Source organism: Anolis sagrei, chromosome 12, assembly GCF_037176765.1.
Source record: "Anolis sagrei isolate rAnoSag1 chromosome 12, rAnoSag1.mat, whole genome shotgun sequence".
Taxonomy (NCBI): domain Eukaryota; kingdom Metazoa; phylum Chordata; class Lepidosauria; order Squamata; family Dactyloidae; genus Anolis; species Anolis sagrei.
The window spans coordinates 10,635,104-10,663,049 of NC_090032.1; the positions used below are offsets into that span (position 1 = coordinate 10,635,104).

At 41.7% G+C, this 27,946-nt stretch overlaps 1 protein-coding gene across 3 annotated transcripts; it reads left to right on the top strand.

Annotated features, from left to right (window-relative positions):
- The first annotated feature begins 876 nt into the window (after nucleotides 1-876).
- LOC132764530 (secretory carrier-associated membrane protein 3-like) lies at nucleotides 877-27,873 on the top strand. 3 transcript variants are annotated; one of them, XM_067472420.1, is made up of 9 exons: nucleotides 877-1,046; nucleotides 9,897-9,974; nucleotides 16,435-16,563; nucleotides 18,652-18,772; nucleotides 19,390-19,518; nucleotides 19,920-20,079; nucleotides 24,051-24,152; nucleotides 24,319-24,436; nucleotides 26,060-27,712. In XM_067472420.1, the coding sequence occupies exons 1-9, from the start codon at nucleotides 912-914 to the stop codon at nucleotides 26,204-26,206; spliced, it is 1,119 nt and encodes a 372-aa protein (XP_067328521.1). In that variant the 5' UTR covers nucleotides 877-911; the 3' UTR covers nucleotides 26,207-27,712. The 3 variants fall into 3 exon arrangements, with proteins under 3 accessions (XP_067328521.1, XP_067328520.1, XP_067328522.1); XM_067472419.1 differs by having other exon boundaries at nucleotides 16,432-16,563; nucleotides 26,060-27,710; XM_067472421.1 differs by lacking the exon at nucleotides 9,897-9,974 and having other exon boundaries at nucleotides 16,432-16,563; nucleotides 26,060-27,873.
- Nucleotides 27,874-27,946: the final 73 nt, after the last annotated feature.

The following is a 27,946-nucleotide window of genomic DNA, read 5'->3' on the forward strand; positions in this document are numbered from 1 at the left end:
TTTGAAGCCATTGTTCCGCGTCCTAGTCTCCAAGGAAGCAGAAAACAAGCTTGCTCCCTCCTCCCTGTGGCTTCCTCTCACATATTTATACATGGCTATCATATCTCCTCTCAGCCTTCTCTTCTTCAGGCTAAACATGCCCAGTTCCCCAAGCCGCTCCTCATAGGGCTTGTTCTCCAGACCCTTGATCATTTTAGTCGCCCTCCTCTGGACACTTTCCAGCTTGTCAATATCTCTCTTCAATTGTGGTGCCCAGAATTGGACACAATATTCCAGGTGTGGTCTAACCAAAGCGGAAAAGAGGGGTAGCATGACTTCCTTAGATCTAGACACTATGCTCCTATTGATGCAGGCCACAATCCCATTGGCTTTTTTTGCCGCCACATCACATTGCTGGCTCATGTTTAACTTGTTGTCCACGAGGACTCCAAGATCTTTTTCACACGTACTGCTCTCAAGTCAGGCATCCCCCATTCTGTATCTTTGCATTTCATTTTTTCTGCCAAAGTGGAGTATCTTGCAAAGTGGAGTATCCTCCTTCCGTCCTTCCTTCCTTCCTTCCTTCCTTCCTTCCTTCCTTCCTTCCTTCCTTCCTTCCTTCCTTCCTTCCTTCCTTCCTTCCTTCCTTCCTTCCTTCCTTCCTTCCCATTCCTTCCCATAATCTCATTCAATGCAGCTATACCCTGTTCTATGCTTAGATGTGGGCTTGGGAGGACATGGGATCTCATGGGTTTCCAGCAGACATAAACACAACCCCGCCCAATCTGGGAAAGGCAAGAGACTACAATCCTAGTCCCTGTGGACTTCAACTCCCGTCGGCCAGCGCGGGAAGGCGAAGCCACGCCCCTCGGCGTCACGCGCCTGGGAATCCCCACCCCATCCTCTGATGACGCGCTGGGCCCCGGCAGCCAATGAGAGGCGAGGATTGCAGCAGCAGCCGGAGCAGGAGCAGCAGCAGCGAGAGAGAGAGAGAGGAGAGCGAGGGAGGCATGGCCCTGAGCGGAGAGGGGAACCCCTTCGAGGGAGACCCCGGGAACCCCTTCCAGGTGCATTCTCTGTCTGGCCGGGGGGGACTCTGGCAAACTCACTTCCTGCCGGGGGAATCTCGCCCCTCCTTTTAGATCTATGCATTGCTGTTATGCTAATACAGCCTCCCCCCCCCATGGGATTCTGGGAGTTGTAGTTCAATGGAGGGCCAGAAGGGTCTGCCTCACAAGGCTCCACGCCCTGCCCTGGACTGCAAATCCCAGGGTTCCTAGCGGGGAGAGTGATAACAGCACTATAGGTTTCAATGTGAAGTGTGACACCTAGGCCATTGAGAATGGAATGCAGAGACAGGATGGGTGAGGCCTAGCTTGGAAACAGTCCAAGGGAAAGGGATGTTAACATATTATTATATATTATTATGTATTATTATTATCCCACTATGATATATTGTATTATTATTATCCTACCATACTATATTATTATTATTATTATGTATTATTATTATCCCACTATGATTTATTTATTTATTTATTTGATGCACTTATTAACCGCCATTCTCAGCCCATAAGGGCGACTCATGGCGGTGTACAGTACACATAAAAGACAATTACAAAAAGCCAATTTCAACAACATATAAACTATACAACAATTACAGACTACACTAAAAATCCGCTTCGTCTCATAGTGGAATCATAACCAGTCTCATATTCTTTGTTCCATTCCAGTTCTCTTTACCGTATTGTTTAGCACTTAATTAAATGCCCTCTCGAACAGCCATGTCTTGAGGCTTTTTCGAAAGGACATGAGGGAGGGCGCCTGTCTGATGTGTGCAGGGAGAGTGTTCCACAGCCGGGGGGCCACCACCGAGAAGGCCCTCTCCCTCGTCCCCACCAGCCGTGCCTGTGAGGCAGGCGGGATCGAGAGAAGGGCCTCCCCAGACGATCTCAAGGTCCTCGTGGGCTCGTAGGCCAAGATGCGGTCCGAAAGGTATTTTGGGCCGGAACCGTTTAGGGCTTTGTAGGCCAAAACCAGCACCTTGAATTGGGTCCGGTAGCAAATCGGCAGCCAGTGGAGCTGGGACAACAAGGGCGTTGTGTGCTCCCTGCCACCCGCTCCAGTTAGTAACATGGCTGCCGCGCGCTGAACCAGCTGAAGCTTCCGGGCCGTCTTCAAGGGCAGCCCCACGTAGAGAGCGTTGCAGTAGTCCAGGCGGGATGTGACAAGAGCGTGTACCACCGTGGCCAAGTCAGACTTATATTGTATTATTATTATCCTACCATACTATATTATTATTATTATTATTATTATTATCCCACTATGATATATTGTATTATTATCCTACCATACTATATTATTATTATTATTATTATTATTATGTATTATTATTATCCCACTATGATATATTGTATTATTATTATCCTACCATACTATATTATTATTATTATTATTATTATATATTATTATGTATTATTATTATCCCACTATGATATATTGTATTACTATTATCCTACCATACTATATTATTATTATTATTATTATATTATTATGTATTATTATTATCCCACTATGATATATTGTATGATTATTATCCTACCATACATTATTATTATTATTATATATTATTATGTATTATTATTATCCCACTATGATATATTGTAGTATTATCCTACCATACTATATTATTATTATTATTATTATTATTATGTATTATTATTATTATCCCACTATGATATATTGTATTATTATCCTACCATACTATATTATTATTATTATTATTATTATTATTATGTATTATTATTATCCCACTATGATATATTGTATTATTATTATCCTACCATACTATATTATTATTATTATTATTATTATTATTATATATTATTATGTATTATTATTATCCCACTATGATATATTGTAGTATTATCCTACCATACTATATTATTATTATTATTATTATTATTATTATGTATTATTATTATTATCCCACTATGATATATTGTATTATTATCCTACCATACTATATTATTATTATTATTATTATTATTATTATTATTATGTATTATTATTATCCCACTATGATATATTGTATTATTATTATCCTACCATACTATATTATTATTATTATTATTATTATTATTATATATTATTATGTATTATTATTATCCCACTATGATATATTGTATTACTATTATCCTACCATACTATATTATTATTATTATTATATATTATTATTATGTATTATTATTATCCCACTATGATATATTGTATTATTATTATCCTACCATACTATATTATTATTATTATTATTATTATTATATATTATTATGTATTGTTATTATCCCACTATGATATATTGTATTATTATTATTATCCTACCATACTATATTATTATTATTATGTATTATTATGTATTATTATTATCCCACTATGATATATTGTATTATTTTTATCCTACCATACTATATTATTATTGTGTTATTAATGTGTTACTATGTATCTTAGTATCTAAGAGTCTAATCTGGAACTTTAGTTATATTATTATTCATTATTATTATCCTACTATAATATATTGTATTATTATCCTACTATACTATATTACTATTGCGATATAGTATCTAAGTATAGTATATATATATATACCATATAGAGTATATAGTATCTTAGTAGCTAAGAGTCTAATTTGGAACTTTAGTTATATTATTCATTATTATTTTTGTACTATAATAATATTGTACTATTATTATTATCCTACTATTCTATATTACTATTCTGTTATTACTGTGTTACTATGTATCTTACTAGCTAAGAGTCTAATCTGGAACTTTAGTTATATTATTCATTATTATTATCCTACTATAATACATTGTATTATTATTTACTATAATTTATTATTGTGTTATTATTGTGTTACTGTGTATCTTAGTAGCTAAGAGTCTAATCTGGAACTTTAGTTGTGTGTCAATGCCCGCCAGGCAGGACCTTCCTTATCTGCTCGACCATTGATCTAAATTACTGCTTCATAATTATATTATTTTAAAGTTTTATTATTATTATTATTATTAATAATATATTACTTATATCCTATTATGATATATTGTATTATTATCCTACCATATTATATTATTATTGTGTTGTTATTGTGTTACGGGCTAAGAGTCTAATTTGGAACTTTAGTTATATTATTCGTTATTATTATTATCCTATTATGATATATTGTATTATTATTATCCTACTATAATTTATTATTGTGTTAGTATTGTGTTACTATGTATCTTAGTAGCTAAGAGTCTAATCTGGAACTTTAGTTATATTATTCATTATTATTATTATCCTACTATAATACATTGTAGTATTATTATTATCCTACTATAATATATTATTATTGTGTTATTGTGTTACTGTTAGTAGCTAGCAGTCTAATCTGGAAGTTTAGTTGTGTGTCAATGCTTACGAGGCAGGACCGTCCTTATCTGCTCAACCGTTGATCTAAATCACTGTTTCAAAATACTGTATTATATTATTTTAAAGTATTATTATTATTATTATTATTATTATACTACTATGATACATTGTATTATTATCCTACCATACTATATTATTATTGTGTTATTATTGTGTTATTATGTGTCTTAGTATCTAAGAGTCTAATCTGGAACTTTAGTTGTGTGTCAATACTCACCAGGCAGGACCTTTGTTATCTGCTCGACCGTTGATCTAAATCACTGTTTCAAAATACTGTATTATATTATTTTAGAGTTATATTATTATTATTATTATTATTATTATTATTATTATTATTTATTACTAGCCGTCCCCTGCCACGTGTTGCTGTGGCCCACATGGGTGTTCTGTGTGGGAGGTTTGGCCCAATTCTATTGTTGGTGGGTGATTGTAGGTGAACTATAAATCCCAGCAACTACAACTCCCAAATGCCAAGGTCCATTTCCCCCAAACTCCACCAGTTTTCACATATTGGCATATTGAGTATTTGTGCCAAATTTGGTCCAGATCCATCATTGTTTGAGTCCACAGTGATCTCTGGATGTAGGTGAACTACAACTCCAAAACCAAAGGACACTGCCCACTAAACCCTTCCAGTATTTTCTGTTGGTCATGGGGAAACTGTGTGCCAAGTTTGGTTCAATTCCATCGTTGGTGGGGTTCAGAATGCTCTTTGATTGTAGGTGAACCATAAATCCCAGCAACTACAACTCCCAAATGACAAAAGCAATTTTTTTGAGTGAAGGACATACATTGGGTTGTTAGGAGTCTTGTGTCCAAATTTGGTGTCAATTCGTCCAGTGGTTTTTGAGTTCTGCTATTCCCACAAACGAACACTACATTAGGTTCTTGTGGGTTTTTTCGGGCTATAGAGCCATGTTCTAGAGGCATTTCTCCTGACATTTCGCCTGCATCTATGGCAAGCATCCTCAGAGGTAGTGAGGTCTGTTGGAACTAGGACAATGGGTTTATATATCTGTGGAATGACCAGGGTGGGGCAAGGAGCTCTTCCCTCCTGCAGTTAGGTGTGAATGTTTCAGCTGATCACCTTCATTAGCATTTGAAGGCCTGCCTGAGCCTGGGAAAATCTCTTGCTGGGAGGTGTTAATCTGTGCCTGGTTGTTTCCTCTCTGTTGTTTTGCTGTTGAGGAAACACAACATACAAACAATCTACAAACCCACCAAGAAAATCCAACAAATGCTACATTCAGCAAAGGACAAGAGGGATCCTCTCACCTCTGCAGGAGTCTACCGTGTACCATGCAGCTGTGGACAAGTCTACATAGGGACCACCAAACACAGCAGCATTGCCCAGACACGCATCAAGGAACATGAAAGGCACTGCAGACTACTTCAGCCAGAGAAGTCAGCCATAGCAGAGCACCTGATGAACCAGCCTGGACACAGCATATTATTTGAGAACACAGAAATGCTGGACCACACCAACAACCACCATGTCAGACTACACAGAGAAGCCATTGAAATCCACAAGCATGTGGACAATTTCAACAGAAAGGAAGAGACCATGAAAATGAACAAAATCTGGCTACCAGTATTTAAAAAACTCTAAAATTACAACAGCAAACCACAGAGAGGAAACAACCAGGCACATCTTAACACCTCCCAGCAAGAGATTTTCCCAGGCTCAGGCAGGCCTTCAAATGCTAATGAAGGTGATCAGCTAAACATTCACACCTAGCTGCAGCAGGGAAGAGTTCCTTGCCCCACCCTGGTCATTCCACAGATATATAAACCCATTGTCCTAATTCCAACAGACCTCACTACCTCTGAGGATGCTTGCCATAGATGCAGGCGAAACGTCAGGAGAAATGCCTCTAGAACATGGCTCTATAGCCCGAAAAAACCCACAAGAACCTAGTGATTCCAGCCATGAAAGCCTTCGTCAATACATTGAACACTACATTTTTATTTATATATATTATACTATTATGATGTATTGTATTATTATTATCCTACCATACTGTATTATTATTGTGTTATTATTGTGTCCTTAGTATCTAAGAGTCTAATCTAGAACTTTAGTTGTGTGTCAATGCTTGCCAGGCAGGACCTTTCTTATCTGCTCGACTGTTGATAAGAAAGGTCCTGCCTGGCAAGCATTGACACACAACTAAAGTTGTGCTCGACTGTTGATCTAAATCACCTCTTCGTAATACTGTATTATATTATTTTAAAGTATTATTTTAAAGTATTATTATTATTATTATATTATCCTATTATGATGTTTTTTATTACTATTATCCTACCATACTATATTATTATTGTGTAATTATTGTGTTACTCTATATCTTAGTAACTAAGAGTCTAATCTGGAACTTTAGTTATATTATTATTATTATTATATCCTACCATAATTATTAGTTATATCCTACCATAATTATTAGTTATATTATTATTATTATTATTATTATTATTATTATTATTATTATTATATCCTATCATAATAATATTGTACTATTATTATTATCCTACTATACTATATTACTATTGTGTTATTGTGTTATTGTAACATTATTGTGTTACTATGTATCTTAGTCTAAGAGAGTGGTTCTCAATCTGGGGGTCGGGATCCCTGGAGGGGTGGCGAGGGGGTGTCAGAGGGGTCACCAAAAACCATCACAAGCAGTATTTTCTGTGTGGGAAGTTTGGCCTAATTCTATCGTTGGTGGGCTTCTGAATGCTCTTTGGTTGTAGGTGAACTATAAATCCCAGCAACTACAACTCCCAAATGTCAAGGTCTATTTTCCTCAAACTTCACCAGTGTTCATATTTGGGCATATTGAATATTCATGCCAAGTTTGATCCAGATCCATCATTGTTTGAATCTACAGTGCTCTCTGGAGGGGAGAGCTGATCTGATATCTGTAGGAAGGGAGCCACCACTGAGAAGGCCCTGTCTCTCGTCCCTGCCAAGTGTGCTTGTGATGCCAGCAGGACTGAGATGATCTTAATGTCCTAGCTGGTTCATAGGAGGAGACCCATTCGGACAGTCACTTTGAATTGTGCCCGGTAGCAAATTGGCAGCCAGTGGAGCTGGCGCAACAGAGGAATTGTATGCTCCCTGAGTGCCGCTCATGTTAGCATCCTGGCTGCCGAGCGTTGGACCATTTGAAGCTTCAGAGTAGTCTTCAATGGCAGCCCCATGTAGAGAGCGTTGCAGTAGTCTATACAGGATGTAACCAGAGCATGGACTACCGTGGCCAAGTCAGACTTCCCAAGGTACGGGCGCAGCTGGCGCACAAGTTTTAACTGTGCAAATGCTCCCCTGGTCACCGCCGAGACCCGGGCTTCCAGGCTCAGCGATGAATCCAAGACACAGATATTTGGGCAGAGTATCCCATAGGACACATCATGGGATCTGCGTTGCTGTATTCCGATTGTGCCTTGTCTTGGGGAGAAGCAACTCGAGTTGTATGATATGTGTGGGGCAGACAATAGCAGAACGCAACAGAGAGGTTGCCTTTTATCTCCTTGAAAGATACCGTAGTCACGGAGGGCAAATATTACGCAAAAGCTGATTGAGAGCAAGGAGAGAGAGGAGTCAACGTTACAATGAACAGCCAGTTCTCCAAACACTGGGCTTGGCTCCAAAGGTGGAAGGAGAGCAGCTAATGCGTCCAGAAGGCTGATCTAGAGAAGAATGCTCTTTGATTGTAGGTGAACTATCAATCCCAGCAACTACAACTCCCAAATGAAAAAAAATCACAAGTTTGCAAGCTTGGTAGTTGATTAGATGCCCTTTGACCAGTATCTGGCCACTTGGAGTGCCTCTGGTGTTAACTATAAGGAGGTCCTCCATTGTGCATGTGGCAGGGCTCAGGGTGCATTGCAGCAGGTGGTCTGTGGTTTGCTCCTCTCCACACTCACATGTCGAGGATTCCACTTTGTAGCCCCATTTCTTATGGTTGGCTCTGCATCTCGTGGTGCCAGAGCGCAGTCTGTTCAGCGCCTTCCAAGTCGCCCAGCCTTCTGTGTGCCCAGGGGGGAGTCTCTCATTTGGTATCAGGTTCTGGGTTTGAGCCTGCCACTTTTGGACTCTCACTTGCTGAGGTGTTCCAGCGAGTGTCTCTGTAGATCTTAGAAAACTATTTCTTGATTTAAGTCGTTGACGCGCTGGCTGATTCCCAAACAAGGGATGAGCTGGAGATGTCTCTGCCTTGGTCCTTTCACTATTGGCTGCTCCTTCCCGGCGGATGTCAAGTGGTGCAATACCGGCTAAGAAGTGTAATTTCTCCAGTGGTGTAGGGCGCAGACACCCCATAATAATGAGCCACATCCACTGTTTTAGCGTGGTGAGATGTCTTCCACACTGGACATGCATACTCAGCAGCAGAGTAGAATAGCACAACGGCAAATGTCTTCACTGTGTCTGGTTGTGATCCCCAGGTTGTGCCAGTCAGTTGTTGTATGATATTGTTTCTAGCGCCCACTTTTTGCTTGATATTCAAACAGTGCTTCTTGTAGGTCCGAGCACGGTCCAGAGTGACTCCCAGGTATTTGGGTGCGCTGCAATGCTCCAGTGGGATTCCTTCCCAGGTCATCCTTCCCAGGTCAACTCAGGATGCTTGTCTGTTCTTAAGGTGAAAGGCACATGTCTGTGCTTTAGATGGATTAGGGATCAGCTGGTTTTCCCTGTAATAGGGAACCTAGAGCTTTGGAGAGCTTCTGTTCAACTATCTCAAAGCTCCTTGCTTGAGCAGTGATGGCACAATCATCAGCATAGATGAAGCTCTCTGTCCCTTCTGGCAGTGGCTGGTCATTTGTGTAGATGTTGAACATGGATGGAGCAAACACGCTCCCCTGAGGCAGGCCGTTCTTCTGTTTCCACCATCTACTTGTCTGGCCCTGGAACTCAACAAAAAAGCTCCTGTTTTGTAGCAGGTTTCCTATGAGGCGGGTGAGGTGGTCGTCCTTTGTGATACTATACATTTTTCTCAGGAGGAAGTGGTGGTTTACAGTATCATAAGCCGCTGAGAGGTCTATGAAGACAGCTCCTGTGATCTGTTGCCTTACAAAGCCATCTTCTATGTCATCCATGGGCAAACTTGGACCCTCCAGGTGTTTTGGACTCCAACTCCCACAATTCCTAACAGCCTATCGGCTGTTAGGAATTGTGGGAGTTGAAGTCCAAAACACCTGGAGGGTCCAAGTTTGCCCATGGCTGTTCTATGTGCTGAGTCAGGTTCCAGGCTGAGAGCGGAGGTAGATAAATATGGTGAATAAATAAATATTAGAAATCCATCATTGGCTTAGTAATGGCCACTTTCATTTCTTTCCTATGCCACACATATATTATTATTTTTTTTGAAGAATGATGACTTTGCTCTGCCTGGCTTCCTGTAAACGGCAACTAGCAATGAGTCTAAAGTTTCGATTCCTCTTTCCATTAGGACCCTGCTGTCATCCAGCACAGGCCCACTTCGGAATATGCCACTCTGGACGTCTACAATCCGTTTGACAAACCCGGGGTAAGTACGTCACTCCATCGGAAAGGCCAGTTCTGATATATGTGTGAAGCAGAGAACGGTAAACTACTTATTTATCTTGCAACAAGGAATCTTAGAGTTGTCGTAGGTCTTTTCGGGCTATATGGCCATGTTCTAAAGGCATTCTCTCCTGATGTTTCGCCTGCGTCTATGCCAAGTATCCTCAGAGGTAGTAGCATCCTCACTACCTCTGAGGATGCTTGCCATAGATGCAGGCGAAACATCAGGAGAAAATGCCTTTAGAACATGGCCATATAGCCCGGAAAAACCTACAACAACCCAATGATTCCGGCCATGAAAGCCTTCGACAATACAGGAATCTTAGAATCCCAGAATTGGGAGACCACAGGGCTATCTAGTCCCAAACCCTTCTGCCAGGCAGAAAGAACACAATCAAAGCCCTCCTGAAAGATGGCAGTCCACTCTACTTATAAACAGAAACTGTAAATGTGTTGTCAAAGGCTTTCATGGCTGGAATCACTGAGTTGCTGCAAGTTTTAAGGGCTGTATGATGATGTTCCAGTAGCATTCTCTCCGGATGTTTTGCCTGCATCTGTGGCAACTATCTTCAGAGGTTTGTTGAAGCTTAAACCAGACAAGACAGAGGTCCTCCTGGTCAGTCGCAGGGCCGACCGGGGTATTAGTGGCAACCTGTGCTGGACGGGGTTACACTTCCCCTGAAGGCGCAGGTCTGTAGCCTGGGGGTCCTCCTGGACTCAACGCATATTGTATCCTGCACTGTACTTATAATTAATACCTATATAAATAAAAATGTAATGTTAGTTTGTGGGATTAGCAGAACTCAAAAACCACTGGATGAACTGAGACCAAATTTGGACACAAGACACCTACCAGGCCAACGAGTGACCATCACTCATAAAAACACTGAAAAACACTGCAGAAGAGACTTAAAATGCTGAACCCCTCCAAAAAAATACATTATAACACGTGCGCAAAACCACGAATATACACAAACACACATATAAACAAATATATACACACACATATACGCATATATACACATACAATACACTTATACACAGACTGGGCTACAGCAATGCGTGGCAGGGGACAGCTAGTAATATAATATAATATAATATAATATATCTATATAAATCTGTTAGGTTGGTTCAACCGGACAGCAAAACTCCACAACCCCCCAACGAAACTGTACCAAAATTGCCATGCCCATAACACAACCCACAAGGTACAAACATATCTACTCAAAATGAAAAACAACACAACAACACACTCACAAAACGGCAAAACAACAAAACTCAAAAAAACCCAACGAAACTTAACCAAAATTCCCATGCCCATAACACAACCCACAAGGTACAAACATATCTACTCAAAATGAAAAACAACACAACAACACACTCACAAAACGGCAAAACAACAAAACTAAAAAAAAAAACCCAACGAAAGTTAACCAAAATTCCCATGCCCATAACACAACCCACAAGGTACAAACATATCTACTCAAAATGAAAAACAACACAACACACTCACAAAACGGCAAAACAACTGAGCATGCGCATTGGTGCCCAGCCGCAAGTTCCCTGGCGCGCGCACACAGTTCCCTCTGCGGAAGCCATGCCCACTCCAAGCCCCGCCGCGCCGCTTCCCGCACACACACACCCCTGCCGCACGCACACACGCAACTCCACGCTCCATCACTCCCCCCACTGCCACACACACACGCGCAACCCCACTCCCCCACACTGCCGCACACACACACGCAACCCCACGCTCCATCACTCCCCCCACCGCCACACACACATGCGCAACCCCACTCCCCCCCGCTGCCAGGAAAGACAGGAAGGAAGGAAAAAAGGAAGAAAGAGAAAGGGAGATAAAGAAAAGGGGGAAGGAAGGAAAGTTAGAGAAAGAAGGAAGAAGAAAAGGAAATCAAAGGAAAGATGGAAGGAAAGAAAAGAGAGACAGCAGAAGAGAAAGAAAAAGGGGGAAGGAAGGAAAGAGGTAGAGAAGGAAGAAATGAGAGACAGAGGGAGGGAAAGAAAAAAGGGGAAAGAAGGAAGGAGAGAAGGAAAGAAAAAAGAGAATGAAGGAAGGAAAGAGGGAGTGAAGGAAGGGGGAAGATGTAGAGAAAGAGGGAGGGAAGGAAAGAAGGAAAGAGAGAAGGAAGAAAAGAGACCAGAAGACAAAGAAAAAGGGGGAAGGAAGGAAGGAGAGAAGGAAAGAAAAAAGGGAATGAAGGAAGGAAAGAGGGAGTGAAGGAAGGGGGAAGATGTAGAGAAAGAGGGAGGGAAGGAAAGAAGGAAAGAGAGAAGGAAGAAAAGAGACCAGAAGAGAAAGGAAAAGGGGGAAGGAAGGAAAGAGATAGAGAAGGAAGAGGAGAAGGAAAGATGGGAGGGAGGGAAGGAAGGAAGGAAGGAAGGAGGGAGGGAGGGAAAGAAGGAGAGAAAGAGGGAAGGTTGGCCACAGCAACACATGGCGGGTAAAGGTTGTTATTTCTATTATTATTATGATGATGCTATGATTCCTATGAGACCCTTTTAGGGGGAATGGGAGAGGTGTCAGGTCCCAGAGGCAATGCATTGCATTATTGTTATTGTTATGATGGTGGTGAAATAAAAGGAAATAAAAAGAGAAAGAAGGAAGCAAACAGGGAGGGAAGAAAGGCAAAGGAAGAAAGGGGGAGGGAATGAAGGAAAGAGAGAAGGATGAAACCAAGTAGTGAAAGAAGGAAAGAAAGAAAGAGGTAGAGAAGGAAGAAAGGAGAGAAAGGGGGAGGAAAAGGGGGGAAGGAAGAGGTAGGTACCTCTCTTTCATAATAGTCCAGATATCTACCTCAACTTTGATACGTTTTACTATAGGCCACAGCAACGCGTGGCAGGGCACAGCTAGTAATCTATATAAATAAAAATGTCAGAGTGAGCTTCCGAACAATATGTGTAGTTTGCTGTCGGCCTTTGCAGCCCGAAAAACAGTTGCCTCTGTCAAGTAGGAAATGTAGGTACCGCTAATGCGGGGAGGCTAATTTACGATGCCATAAAAATCTCCAGCAAGCATGCAAAGAATGAGAAAGTACTTCTTCAGTGTCGTAAATGGACGGTGAAGTGACAACTCCCCTGGTGGCCAGAATACTCTCATGAAAAAGCTGGAATGTTAAATAGCCTCTGTGTGGCTGCCTATACTTACTGCATTAGACATGTATTTGCATATTTATTGAAATAATAATAATAATAATAATTATTATTATTATTATTATTATTATATAATACTGGGACTGTGGCCCAGCTGGCTGGAATTCAGCTGCATTAAGATCACTACTGACTGAAGGGTCATGAATTCGAAGCCAGCCCGGGTTGGAGTGAGCTTCCGACCAATTTGTGTAGCTTGCTATCGACCTTTGCAGCCCGAAAAACAGTTGCCTCTGTCAAATAGGAAATGAGGGTACCGCTTATGCGGGGAGGCTAATTTACGACGCCATCAAAATCTCCAGCAAGCATGCAAAGAATGAGGAAGTAACTTCCTCAGTGTCACTAATGGACGGTGAAGCAACAGCTCCCCTGGTGGCCAGAATACTCTCATGAAAAAGCTGGAATGTTAAATAGCCTCTGTGTGTCTGTCTATATATGTTGTGTGTCTATGGCACTGAATGTTTGCCATGTATATGTACATTGTAATCTGCTCTGAGTCCCCTTTGGGGTGAGAAGGGCGGCATATAAATGTCATATATATTATATATATATATATGTTCGTTTGTGGGATTAACATAACTCAAAAACCACGGGGTGAATTGACACCAAATTTGGACACAATACAACTATCAGGCCAACAAGTGATCATCACTCATAAAATACTGAAAAACACAGCAGAAGAGACTTAAAAAGCCAAAAATTTTAAAAAAATTATAATGCATGCACAAAACCACATATATACACATATACACAAATATATAAGTAGAGATATACCCATACAAAACAGATATACACAGACTGAGTCACAGCAACGCTTTATATAATATATTGTATATACATATAATATTAATAATATTATAATGTAATACAATATACTACTACTAATAATAATATGATATTACAATTATATATTTTATATTAAATGTAATATTACTAATAATATTACAGGATAATGTTATAGTACAATGTAATGTATAATATTAATATTGTGCTATGATAATAATATAATACATTGTATTTACTTTTTACTTGTAAGCCACTCTGAGTCCTCTTTGGGGTGAGAAGGGTGGCATATAAATGTCGCAATTAAATTAAATAAATAAATAAATGCTGTGACGTGATGCTCAGGTGTCGGCGGTGGCCAGGAGGGCCTTTGCACAACTCAAGCTTGCGCACCAGCTGCGATCATACCTCGTGAAGTCTGACTTGGCCAGCGTAGTCCATGCCTTGGTTGCATCCAGACTGGACTACTGCACAGTATATACATGGCAAACATTCAATGCCGGGACACAAATTCACATACAATACGTAAACATTTAAAAAAAAATCAAAATATTAAAATCCACCATTTAAAACCGTCCTAGTCATCCTCATCAAATCTAATTGGCCTGGTCATCTATCATATTGCCGTTGTATTGCCATGTCCTGAAAGCTTGGTCCCACAGCCAAGTTTTGACCATCCCTCTAAAGGACAGGAGGGAGGGGGTCGACCTGATCTCACCAGGAAGGGAGTTCCATAGCTGGGGAGCAATCACTGAGAAGGCCCTGCCTCTCATCCCCACCAATTGCGCCTGTGACAATGGTGAGACGGAAAGCAGGGCCTCCCCAGAGGATCTTAATCTCTGCGATGGTTCATAAGGGGAGATGCGTTTGGATAGGTAATTTGGCGCGGGGCTGTTTAGGGCTTTATAGGCCAAAGGCAGGACTTTGAATTGTGCCCAGTAGCAAACTGGCAACCAGTGTAGCTGGCGTAACGTGGGAGTTGTATACTCCCCTGTATGCCGCCCCAGTTATTAACCTGGCTGCCTCTCGTTGGACTATTTGAAGCAGTCTTCAAGGGCAACCCCATGTAGAGTGCATTGCAGTAGTCTATCCTAGATATAACAAGAGCGTGGACCACCACCATTCTGACTTCCCAAGGTACGGGCGCAACTGGCGCACAATTTTAGTTGTGCGAAAGCACCCCTGGCCACCGCTGCAACCTGGGATTCTAGGCTCAGTGATGAGTCCAGGAGGACCCCCAAGCTGCGAACCTGGGCCTTCAAGGGGAGTGTAACCCATCCAGCACAGGTTGTGACCCTATACCCTGTTCGGCCTTGCGACTGACCAGGAGGACCTCTGTCTTGTCTGGAGTCAACTTCAATTTGCTTGCCCTCATCCAGACCGTCACAGTGGCCAAGTTCAGGACTTGGACAGCCTCCTTAGCATCTGGTGGAAAGGAGTGATAGAGTTGGGTGTCATCTGCATACAGACGGCATCGAACTCCAAAACTCCGGATGATCTCACCCAGTGTCTTCATGTAGATCAGTGATTCTCAACCTTCCTAATGCCGCGACCCCTTAGTACAGGTTCCCACGTTGTGGAGACCCCCAACCATAATGTTATTTTCGTTGCTACTTCTTTAATTTTGCTACTGTTGTGAATTGTAATATAAATATCTGATATGCAGGATGTATTTTCATTCACTGGACCAAATTTGGCACAAATACCCGAAACGCCCAAATTTGAGTACTGGTGGGGTTGGAGGGGATTGATTTTGTCATTTGGGAATGTTGGAATCGCTGGGATTTATAGTTCACCTAAAATCAAAGTGCCTTTTCAACTCCCTCAATGATGGAATTGAATCAGATTTGGCGCACAGAATTCCCATGGCCAAGAGAAATACTGGGAGAGTCTGATGGACACTGACCTTGAGTTTTTGGAGTTATAGTTCACCTATATCCATAGAACACTGTGGACTCAAACAGTGATGGATCTGGATCAAACTTGGCACAGATAATCAATATACCCAAATGTGAACACTGGTAGAGTTTGGAGAAAATAGACCTTGCCATTTGGGAGTTGTAGTTGCTGGGATTTATAGTTCACCCACAATGAAATAGCATTCTGAACCCCACCAATGATAGAATTGGACCAAACTTCCCACGCAGAATACCCATGACAAAGAGAAAATACTATGTTTTCTGATGGTCTTTGGTGACCCCTCTGACACCCCCTCGCGACCCCCACAGGGGTCCCGACCCCCAGGTTGAGAAACACTGATGTAGATGTTAAACAACATGGGGGACAATACTGAGCCCTGCCAGACCCCACAGGACATTGGCTGTGGGGCTGAGCAGGAGTCCCGCAGCAACACCTTTGTTAATCTTATGTTTATGTTGTTTACTCTGTACGTATTGATGATGTTACTTGGAAACAGCTCTTGAGTCCCCTCGGGGAGATGGAGTGGTATATAAATAAAGTTTATATTATTGTTCTGATCCCTTTTGCAGCAGCCCGCTCCTCCGTATGAGCCCCCAGCCTCAGCTCCAACGGCTCCTCCCGTGACGCCAGCGCCTGTGTTGCAGCCAGCCAAGAAGCTCAGCCCCACGGAGCCCAGAAACTATGGCTCTTACGGCACTCAGGTAACAAGAATAATAGAAATCATCGAGTTGGAGCGGGCCCCAAGGGACATCCAGTCCAACCCCCCCACCCCCCATTTGATTGTGAGAATACACAATCAAAGCCCTCCCAACAGATGGCCATCCAGCCAGAGAAAGACTCACAGGCAGCATGTTTCCTGGCTGAATAGTTCTTACTGTCAGGTAGTTCTTCTTAATGTTTAGGTGGACTCTCTTTTCCTGGAGTTGAACACAGCATTATTCCAGAATAAAGTGGGGCCATGGCTCCCCTCGATCTCAACACGTATTCCTATCAATGCAGCTTAAAATGGCATTTGCCTTTTTAAATAATAATAATAATAATAATAATAATAGAAGCACAGTGGAAGCCTCAAGACAGGGTACAGCATAAAACTATTATTATTACTATATTAGTGATATAATAATAATATAATAACTAATATAATAATAATATAATATAATATATTTATATATAATATATATTATATTATAATATAATATTATAACATAATATAATATATTATTATTATTATTATTATATTAGTTTATAATAATAGAAGCACAGTGGAAGCCTCAAGACGGTACAGCACAAAATTATTATTATTATTATTATTATTATTATTATTATTATTATATTAGTTTATAATAATAGAAGCACAGTGGAAGCCTCAAGACAGGGTACAGCATAAAATTATTATTATTATTATTATTATTATTATTATTATTATATTAGTGAAATTATATTAGTGAAATAATAATAATAATAATAATAATAGAAGTACAGTGGAAGCCCCAAGACAGGATACAGCATAAAATTATTATTATTATTATTATTATTATTATTATTTCACTAATATAAAATAGTAAGAAATTATAATATTAACAATGACAATAATAACATATTATTATGAAATAAATAAATAAGTTATTTTTATTGTTGTTGAACTACAGTACAATCCTCAAGGCTGCCACATCCCAATGTTGGTTCATGTTCCAGTTGTGCTCTGCTAAATAATAATTATAATAACACTTTATCTATATTCCGTTCTTCTCCCCGAGGGGACTCAGAGCAGATTACACCATTTAAACAGACACAGGCAAACATTCAATGCCTTGTTACAATAAAATACACAGAAACACAAATACACAGACAAAGGCAAAGGCTCCTCCTTTCATTTCCGGCTCTGGAGGCGATGCTCATCTCCATTTCCAAGCCAAGGAGCTTGCATTGTCCTTAGACACCTCCTGGTCATGTGGCTGGCATGACCTCATGGAGCATCTTTTTGCCTTTTCCCTCTGAGGCAGTACCTATTGATCTACTCACATTTGCATGTTTTTGAACTGCTAAGATTACTAAGATCGTCTGCAGAGGCCCTGCTCTCGGTCCCACCGGCCTCACAAGCGCGCCTGGTGGGGACGAGGGACAGGGCCTTCTCGGTGGTGGCCCCGCGACTCTGGAACTCTCTCCCACTGGAGGTCAGAACCACCCCGTCTATCCTGACATTCAGGAAACGGGTGAAGACGTGGTTGTGGAGACAGGCTTTCGATGAATGAGACAGCACCCTAGGATTGTGGATGGAAGATGAGGTATACGACTGACCACCGTAGTTCTAAATATAGTTGTTATTTTAAATGTGTTGTTGTAATTATGAACTATGATATTTTACTGATTGTATGTTTTTATGGTTGTAAACCGGGCTGAGTCCCTCTAAGAGGTGAGAAGCTCGGTATAGAAAACTTTGAAATAAATAAATAGGTTGGCAGGAGCTGGGTTTAAGAACAGAAGCTCACCCCGACCTACAGATTTGAATTGCCAACCTTCAGGTCAATAAGTTCAGTGGCTCAACAGTTTATTGATCTAATCACATTTGCATGTTTTTGAACTGCTGGGTTGGCAGGAGCTGGTGCTAACAGCAGGAGCTCACCCCGTCCTGTGAATTCGAACTGCTGACCTTCATGTCAGCAGTTCAGCAGCACTCAGACTCCCAGATCCTTCTCACAAGGAGTATTTTCAAGCCAGATGTCCCTCATCCTATATACGTGCGTTTCGTGTGTATTGCCTTTGGTTCCTCCTATCGTGTTTTCTATTAGGACTCGACAGCGGCCGCCACGGCTGAACTCTTGAAGCGCCAGGAAGAGCTGAACCGCAAAGCGGAGGAGTTGGACAGGAGGGAGCGAGAACTACAGAATGCCGCTTTGGGTGGTGGAGCAGGTACAGTGGCGAGGGCCACATTAATAATAATAATAATAATAATAATAATAATAATAATAAGGATTGGGCAATCCATGGTTCTAAAGTACTTACAAAACCAGAGAGTGCCGGTGCTTTGCTTCTAAAGCTGTTGCTAAAGTTCTGGTGGTGAAAATTTCAGAACTCTAACAAAACTTTCAAATCTTTATTATTATTTCATTATTGCCGATTTTTATGACAGAACTGATTAGAAATGGTCATTTATAACAAAATGTTGAACGTTTTGTGAGAGTTCTGAAATTTCCACCACCAGAAATTTAGCAACACTTTAGAAGCAAAGCACCAGCACCCCCTCGTTTTGTAAATACTTTAGAACCATTTAGAACCATGGATTGCCCATGCCTAATAATAATAATAATAATAATAATAATAATAATAAGGCATGGGCAATCCATGGTTCTGAATGGTTCTAAAGTACTTACAAAACTAGGGGGTGCTGGTGCTTTTATTATTATATAATTCCGGGACTGTGGCCCAGCTGGCTGGAATTCAGCTGCATTAAGATCACTACTGACTGAAGGGTCACGAATTCGAATCACCTGTTTACTTGTCTTTCTGTCTCTGTTTTCATCTTACAGCCAGACCGAACAATTGGCCACCTCTGCCATCCTTCTGTCCGGTGAAACCGTGTTTCTATCAGGACATCCCGGTGGAGATTCCGGTGGAATCCCAGAAAACAGTCACTACGATGTACTACCTCTGGATGGGTAAGTAAGCCCTTGGAGAAAAGGACTGCCACTGAATGAATGCCGATTTTTGTCTCAAGAAGGTTCTGGGTTCATCCTAGGCCAAATAAAATCCAAATTATCTGCTTTGAACTGGGTTATATGGCAATGTAGACTCATATATTCCAGTTCAAATCAGATAATGTGGATTATTTGCTTTGATAGTTCACATTATATAATGTGTAGATGTGAATGTTTCAACTGACCACTCTGATTAGCGTTTGATGGCCTGGAAGTACCTGGGGCAATCTTTTGTTGAGAGGTGATTCGATGTGCCTGATGGTTTAGGTTTGGGAACTGCTGCCCCAGAGCTCTTGGCTGAGAATTATGAACACTTCCATATAATATCACCCTCTTTGTGTCTGTGTGTGTGTGTGTTGCAGCCAGCATCGTGACCCTCTTCTTCAACTTCCTGGCCTCCCTGGCCTTGTTCTGCGTGGACACCTCCGGTGGCTCCGGGTTCGGCCTTTCCATCCTCTGGACCTTGATCTTCACCCCGTGTTCCTTCCTCTGCTGGTATCGGCCCATGTACAAGGCCTTCAAGTACGTCAGTTACAAGCAGGCTGTGGGCGAAGGGAGTTGTAGTCCAACAGATCGAGCGGAGTTTCTGGCCTCTGTTAGAAACTCCAGTTCAAAGCAGATAATCTGGATTTTAAATGGCAGTGTAGACTCAGGCCCCTTCTACACTGCTGTATAAAATCCAGATTATCTGCTTTTTTAAAAAATATATATTTTTATTAATTAATATTAAAAGAAAGAAGAATCATTAATACAAATAAAAATATAGTTAAGGAAAAAAATGGAATGATATACGTTTTCACATGGAAAGTGGGAGAACAGTGCACTGATAGGATCGTAGGAAAGAAGGAAAGAGAGAATAAAATAAAATAAAAAATAGAAAAGGTGTAGATGTGACTTCCATTCTTGTTCATAGCAGTTCATATATATATATATATATATTAGGGCTGGGCGGTTTCGTTTCGTTAATTCGTAATCCGTTAATAATTCGTTAATTTTTTTAATTACAAAACGATAACGAACCATTCTGGAGCAATTTTTAAAAAAACGAATTTTTAAATAGTTTTGTAAATGCTTCGTATTTCGTTATTGTATTCGTTTCGTTATTGTTTGAGGTCGTTTCGTTATTATTTCCGCATGTCTGGGGTAAGTTTTATGGTTGTTTTTTGTTTAATTAGTGAAAAAAAATTATAATATCACACCAACAGTCAACAACAGAGGGAGAGGGAAGCTTCAGAAGTTTTTGGAGGTTTTTTAGCGTATTTCGCGGTCGCGCCCGCCATTAACGAATCGATTCGTTATTGTTTTGGAAATCGATTCGTTAATGTTTTGTAATTTTTTTCACATTTACAAAATTTCATAAATATCGAACTTTTTAAAAGGAAAATTTTGTAATTATTTTAAATAACGAAACGCAAAAACCCCCAAAAAACGAATCGATTTTAGAAACAAATTTTTCCGTTGTTACCCAGGCCTTATATATATATATATATATATATATACACACACACACACACACACACACACATATATATATGTATATATATATATATATAATGTAATGTTCATTTGTGCTATTCAAGGAACTCAGAAACCACTGGGGCAATTGACACCAAATTTGGACACTATGTCCTTAACAACCCAATGTATGTTCTCCACTCAAAAAAACAACGAAAACAAAAAGCAGAAAGGACTTCTAAACTGCATGTCCACAAAGAGGAAACTGCATGTCTACCGAGACCCATGGCCACGCCCCCTCCTCCTCCTCGCGGGGAAACAGCCGGCCGTTAAAGCCAGGCGCACATGCACGGCCACACACACACACACACACAAGCGAGTGGAGGTGGAGGCTTGCCGCATGCAGCCCCTTCTCTTCCCCTCCTATGTCAGGAGAGCAGTCTCCTCCTCCTCCTCCTCTTTTCCCTGTTGGGAAAGCAGCAGCAACAGCAGCAGGAACGGAGCATCCACGTAAGGAAGAAGGGGAGGAGGTGAGGAAGGTCCACGGTGCTTGAATGAAGGACCTTCCTTCTCTCCCTCCCTTCCCTTCTTTCCCCCCTTCCTTCCTTCCTTTCCTTTTCTTCTTTCCTTCTCCTTCCTTTCCTTCTTTCCCTCCTTCCCTTCCTTCCTGTCCCTTCTTCCTTTCCTTCATTTCCTCCCTCCCTTTCCTCCTTCTTTCCCTTTCTTCATTTCCTTCCCCTTAATTTCTTTCCCTCCCTCCTTTCACCCCCTTCCTTTCTTTCCCTCCTTCCTTCCTTCCTTCTTCCTTCCTCCCTCCCTTCCTGTCCCTCCTTCTTTCTTTCCTTCCTTCCCTTCTTTCCCTCCCTCCCCTTTTCCTTCCTTCCTGTCCCTCCTTCCGTCTTCCTTTCCTTCCTTTCCTTCCTCCCTCCCTCCCTTTCCTCCTTCTTTCCCTTTCTTCATTTCCTCCCCCTTCATTTCCTTCCCTCCCTCCTTTCTTCATCCCCCTCTTTTCTTTCCCTCCTTCCTTCCTACTTCCTTCCTTCTCCTCCCTCCCTCCCTTTCCCTCCCTTTTCCTCCTTTTTTTCCTACCTTCCCTTCTTTCCCTCCCTCCCTCCCTTTTTCCTTCCTTCCTGTCCCTCCTTCCCTCTTCCTTTCCTTCTTTTCCTCCCTCCCTCCCTCCCTCCCTTTCCTCCTTCTTTCCCTTTCTTCATTTTTCCCTCCCTCCTTTCTTCATCCCCCTCCTTTCTTTCCCTCCTTCCTTCCTCCTTCCTTCCTTCCTCCCTCCCTGTCCCTCCTTCTTTCTTTTCCTTCCTTCCTGTTCCTCCTTCCTTCCTTCTTCCTTTCCTTCTTTCTAAGATATAAATACAATACTAAATGGGACAGTCAAGAAGAAACGAGAGAAGGAGGGGGAAAAGGGAAGGAAGGAGAGAAGCAGGGAGGGAAAGAAGGAAAGAAAGAAAGATAGAGAAGCAAGGAAGGAGAGAAGGAAATAAAAAAGTGAAAGGAAAAAGAGAGGGAAGGAAGGAGAGAAGGAAGAAAGATAAGGAAGGAAGGAAGGAAGGAAGGAAGGAAGGAAGGAAGGAAGGAACCAAAGAGCAAAGAAAGGTAGAGATGGAAGAAACAGGTAGAGATGGAAGAAAGATGAGAGATACGGAAAGAAAAAGAGGGGAGGAAGGAGAGAAAGGGGGAGGGGAGGTTGGCCACAGAAACACGTGGCGAGTACAGCTAGTACTCTCTCCCTCCCTCCCTCTCTCTTTCTATATATATATATATATATACACACATATACATATATATATATACACACACACACACACACACATATATATATATATATATATATATACACATTATATATATATATATGTAATGTTCATTTGTGATATTAACAGAACTCAAAAACCACTGGATGAATTGACACCAAATTTGGACACAAGACGCCTAACAACCCAATGTATGTCCTTCACTCAAAAAAATTGATTTTGTCATTTGGGAGTTGTAGTTGCTGGGATTTATAGTTTACCTACAATCAAAGAGCATTCTGGACTCCACCAATGATGGAATTGAACCAAACTTGGCACACAGTTCTCCCATGACCAACAGAAAATACTGGAAGGGTTTGGTGGGCAGCGTCCTTTGGTTTTGGAGTTGTAGTTCACCTACATCCAGAGATGACTGTGGACTCAAACAATGATGGATCTGGACCAAACTCTACACGAATACTCACTATGCCCAAATGTGAACACTGGTGGAGTTTGGGGAAAATAGAATCTTGACATTTGGGAGTTGTAGTTGCTGGGATTTATAGTTCATCTACAATCACAGAGCATTCTGAACCCCACCAACAATAGAATTGGGCCAAACCTCCCACACAGGATCCCCATGTGGGCCACAGCAACACATGGCAGGGGACGGCTAGTGTATATATATAGAGAGAGAGGGAGAGGGAGTTGATCCTTCTCTCTTTTTGTAGAGAGTAGCATCTTTCAATTTGACCTCCGGAGGTTTGCTCCCTTCTCCCTAAAATTGAGCTTCAAACTCCTACTACTAACTGCAGATGTGTTCTCCTCCTACGCTGCCATATGTTCCAGATTATCAAAGCAGATAAGCTGCTTTATCTGCTTTGAGCTGGATTATATGAGTCTACATTGTCATATAATCCAGTTCAAAGTGGATAATCTGGATTATATATAGCAGTGTAAAAGGAGTCCCATAGACTTCTAGAGTTGGAAGAGATCTCAAGAGCGATCCAGGCCAATCCAATGCTACCAGCTACCCGGCAGGAAAACACCATCAAAGTCCTCACAACTGATGGCCATCCATTTCAATGAAGCTGTATTTAGACCCAAAAGACTTTTTTTTTTTAACTCAGGGAAGGAAATATTTTCTTGAGTACTTTTATGAATATTTTTGTCAATACTTTCTCCATTTTTTTTTTTTGTGAATATTACTCTCTAAATTTTCTGGACCAATATGGTGGGTAGGACTCATAGAACAAGATGTGCTAACTGGCTTCTTGCTCATTTCTTTTCTTCCAGGAGCGACAGCTCTTTCAACTTCTTCGTCTTCTTCTTCATCTTCTTTGCACAGGACGTGGTTTTTGTTCTGCAGGCCATCGGCATTCCCGGCTGGGGCTTCAGGTGGGGCGAAATCCTTGCATCCTTGCATTGTTTGTCTTATGTTGTGGGTTGGATTAGAAGGAGGGCTCTGTCCTGGCATATTTATTTGTTTCTCCGTCGTGGTCACTGTGAAATGCACACATATCAAGAGTGTACTATTTTCTTCTTTTCTCATCTTTGCTTGCAGTGGTTGGATCGTGAGCCTCTCAGCCCTGAAGCTGAACACTGGTGTGGCCGTCCTCATGATGCTGGTTGCGACCCAATTCACGGCTGTGGCTGGACTGGGCATTATCATGCTCAAACGAGTGAGTGCCAAGGCCGCAGGCTGGCTCTGTCTCAGGCTTTCTATCAAAGCCAAAGCAAAGAGGGGGCCAGGGGACAGTTCCATCTTGTCTCCTGTGCTATGCTAATAATATAATATAATATAATATAATATAATATAATATAATTTTTTTTTTGTCGTGTCAGGAGCGACTTGAGAAACTGCAAGTCGCTTCTGGTGTGAGAATTTGCCGTCTGCAAGGACGTTGCCCAGGGGACACCCGGATTATTTGATGTTTTTATCATCCTTGTGGGAGGTTTCTCCCACAAGAGAGGAGATTCCATCTGAACATTAGGAAGAACTTCCTGACTGTGAGAGCCGTTCAGCAGTGGAACTCTCTGCCCCGGAGTGTGGTGGAGGCTCCTTCTTTGGAAGCTTTTAAGCAGAGGCTGGATGGCCATTTGTCAGGGGTGATTTGAATGCAATATTCCTGCTTCTTGGCAGGGGGTTGGACTGGATGGCCCATGAGGTCTCTTCCAACTCTTTGATTCTATGATTCTATGATTCTATGTCCCCGCATGAGGAACTGGAGCTGATAGAGGGAGCTCATCCGCCTCTCCCTGGGGCGGTTTAACCCACTGCGCCACCGGGGCCCCAATATAATATAACGTATTGTATACACATATATTTATAATATTATAATGTAATACAATATAATACTACTAATGATGATGATGTTATAATTAAATATTTTATATTACATGTAATATTACTAATAATATTACATTATAATTGTATAGTACAATAGATAGAAAGGGTTAGCTACTGGCCTATTGGTGTGTATGTATACAGTGCTCAAATGTAACTACAAGAGGACAGTATATAGATAGAAAGGGTTAGCTACTGGCCTATTGGTGTGTATGTATGCAATGCTCAAATGTAACTACAAGAGGACAGTATATAGATAGAAAGGATTAACTACTGGCCTATTGGTGTCTATGTATGCAATGCTCAGATGCAGCCACAAGAGGGCAGTGTATAGATAGAAAGGATTAACTACTGGCCTGTTCATATGTATGTATGCAGTGCTCAGATGCAACCACAAGAGGACAGTGTATAGATAGAAAGGATTAGCTACTAGCTTATTGGTATGTATGTATGCAGTGCACAGATGCAACCACAAGAGGGCAGTGTATAGATAGGATTAGCTATTTGTTTATTGGTATGTATGTATGTATGCAGTGCACTCAGATGCAACCATAAGAGGGCAGTATATAGATAGAAAGGATTAACAACTGGCCTTTTGGTGTGTATGTATGCAATGCTCAAATACAACCACAAGAGGACAGTGTATAGATAGAAAGGATTAGCTACTGGCCTATTGGTGTGTATTTATGCAATGCTCAGATGCAACCACAAGAGGGCAGTATATAGATAGAAGGGATTAACTACTGGCCTATTGGTGTGTATGTATGCAATGCTCAAATGCAACCACAAGAGGACACAGTACAGCTAGAAAGGATTAGCCACGCCATGAAGTAGAAAACACCTTCATGAAGTCCATTGCTCCAGGCAGAATTGGGGTGGACTGGGTGGCCTTTGTGCTCTCTTCCTACTCAATGTTTCATCTCTTTCTCTTTCCTCCCCCCTACCCCCACCTTTTCAGATCCACTCTCTTTACCGTCGCACCGGCGCCAGCTTCCAGAAAGCTCAGGAGGAGTTTGCGGCTGGCGTATTCTCCAACCAAGCAGTGCGCACGGCCGCAGCCAACGCGGCCGCAGGGGCAGCGACCAGCACCTTCCGGGGCTCGTAAAAGCGCCAAGGCTCATGCGCTGGGAAACCAGCCCCTTTTTTCCACGGGGGAGCAGCTTCACCTGAAACAAAAGAAGAAGACAACAAAGAAAAAAGAAGAATCTCGAATCGCGGAGGTCCTTTGTGTGTGCTGTTTTTCAGAAGGCTGTCCTCGCTCCTGTGTAACGTAAACCCGGTTCCGCATGGGATTTAGCACTGCTGTCTCATCCCATTTCACACCACTTCCTTCGGCGCAAAAGCTTTTCTCGAATCAAAGGGGGAGAAGACGGGAGCGAGACAAAAAGCTGTGGAAATCGTCCACCTTGCTGGGATGGACTCTTCCTTTGCCAGGGCCTCGTCGTGCTCGTATGTGTGCCCCACTTTCCCCTCTTTTTGCCTAAATGTGGACTTCATTGTCCTTCCCTTTGCGTCTGCGTTCCTAGCGTCTCCCAGGTTTGCTCACGAAGCACCGGAGAGCAGTTGGGCTTCCTTGCTTTCTCCCTCGATCGATCTTCTCGTCTTGGCTGTTGCTGCTTCTATTAACCAGCTCAGGCTCTTAACACCTGATGGCCTATTCTGAATTTGCAGAATGCAGTCGCATTTCCTTGCATCAGTTTGCCTTTCCGATGGATATTTCCTTCTCTTCTAGCAGCAGCCGCAGCATCACTTACGAGCATCCAGTTTCCTCAATGGGTTTAGTTTAGGAGAAAAGAAGTATTTGCTGTTTCCTGCACGCTCCTATTTGAAAACTCCTTTGGCTCCCCATTTCTTCCGTTTGGTCAGGTTTTTGATGCCAGCGCTGGCCAATGTTGGCTCACGAAGCCAGTGGTCAAACGGCTAGTAAGGAACAAAATTAAGTCCCTTTACGTTAAGGTGCTTTGTTTACCACACCAGATCCATTTCCTTTAGATCAGGGGTCCTCAAACTAAGGCCCGCGGGCCGGATACGGCCCTCCAAGGTCATTTACCCGGCCCTCACTCAGGGTCAACCTAAGTCTGAAACTACTTGAAAGCACGCAACAACAACAACAATCCTATTTCATCAGCCAAAAGCAGTCACACACTTCCCATTGAAATACGAATAAATTTATATTGGTTAAAATTGTTCTTCATTTTAATGATTTTATTGTTTTTAAGTGTTTTTTGCACAACAAGTAAGATATGTGCACAGTGCAGTGTACATAGGAATTTATTCATGTTTTTTTTTCCAAATTATAATCCGGCCCTCCAACAGTTTGAGGGACTGTGACCTGGCCCTCTGTTTAAGGAGTTTGAGGACCCCTGCTTTAGATGTTGCAGGCTATTTCTGTATTAATGTATTGTCAAAGGCTTTCATGCCTGGAATCACTCAGTTCTTGTGGGTTTTATTCGGGCTATATGGCCATGTTCTAGAGGCATTTCTCCTGACGTTTCGCCTGCATCTATGGCAAGCATCCTCAGAGTTGAGGTCTGCTGGAGCTGGGAAAAAAGGGGTTTATATATCTGTGGAATGACCAGGGTGAGACAAAGGGCTTTTGTAAGTTGGGCTAGGTGTGAATCTTTTCAACTGACCACCTTGATTAGCATACAATGGGCTGACTGTGCCTGGAGCAAATTCTTCTTGAAAGGTGATTAGATGTCCCTGCCTGTTTTTCTCTCTGCTGTTTTTGCTGTTGCAATTTTAGAATTTTTTAATACTGGTAGCCCGATTTTGTTCATTTTCATGGTTTCTTCCTTTCTGTTGAAATTGTCCACATGTTTGTGGATTTCAATGGCTTCTCTGT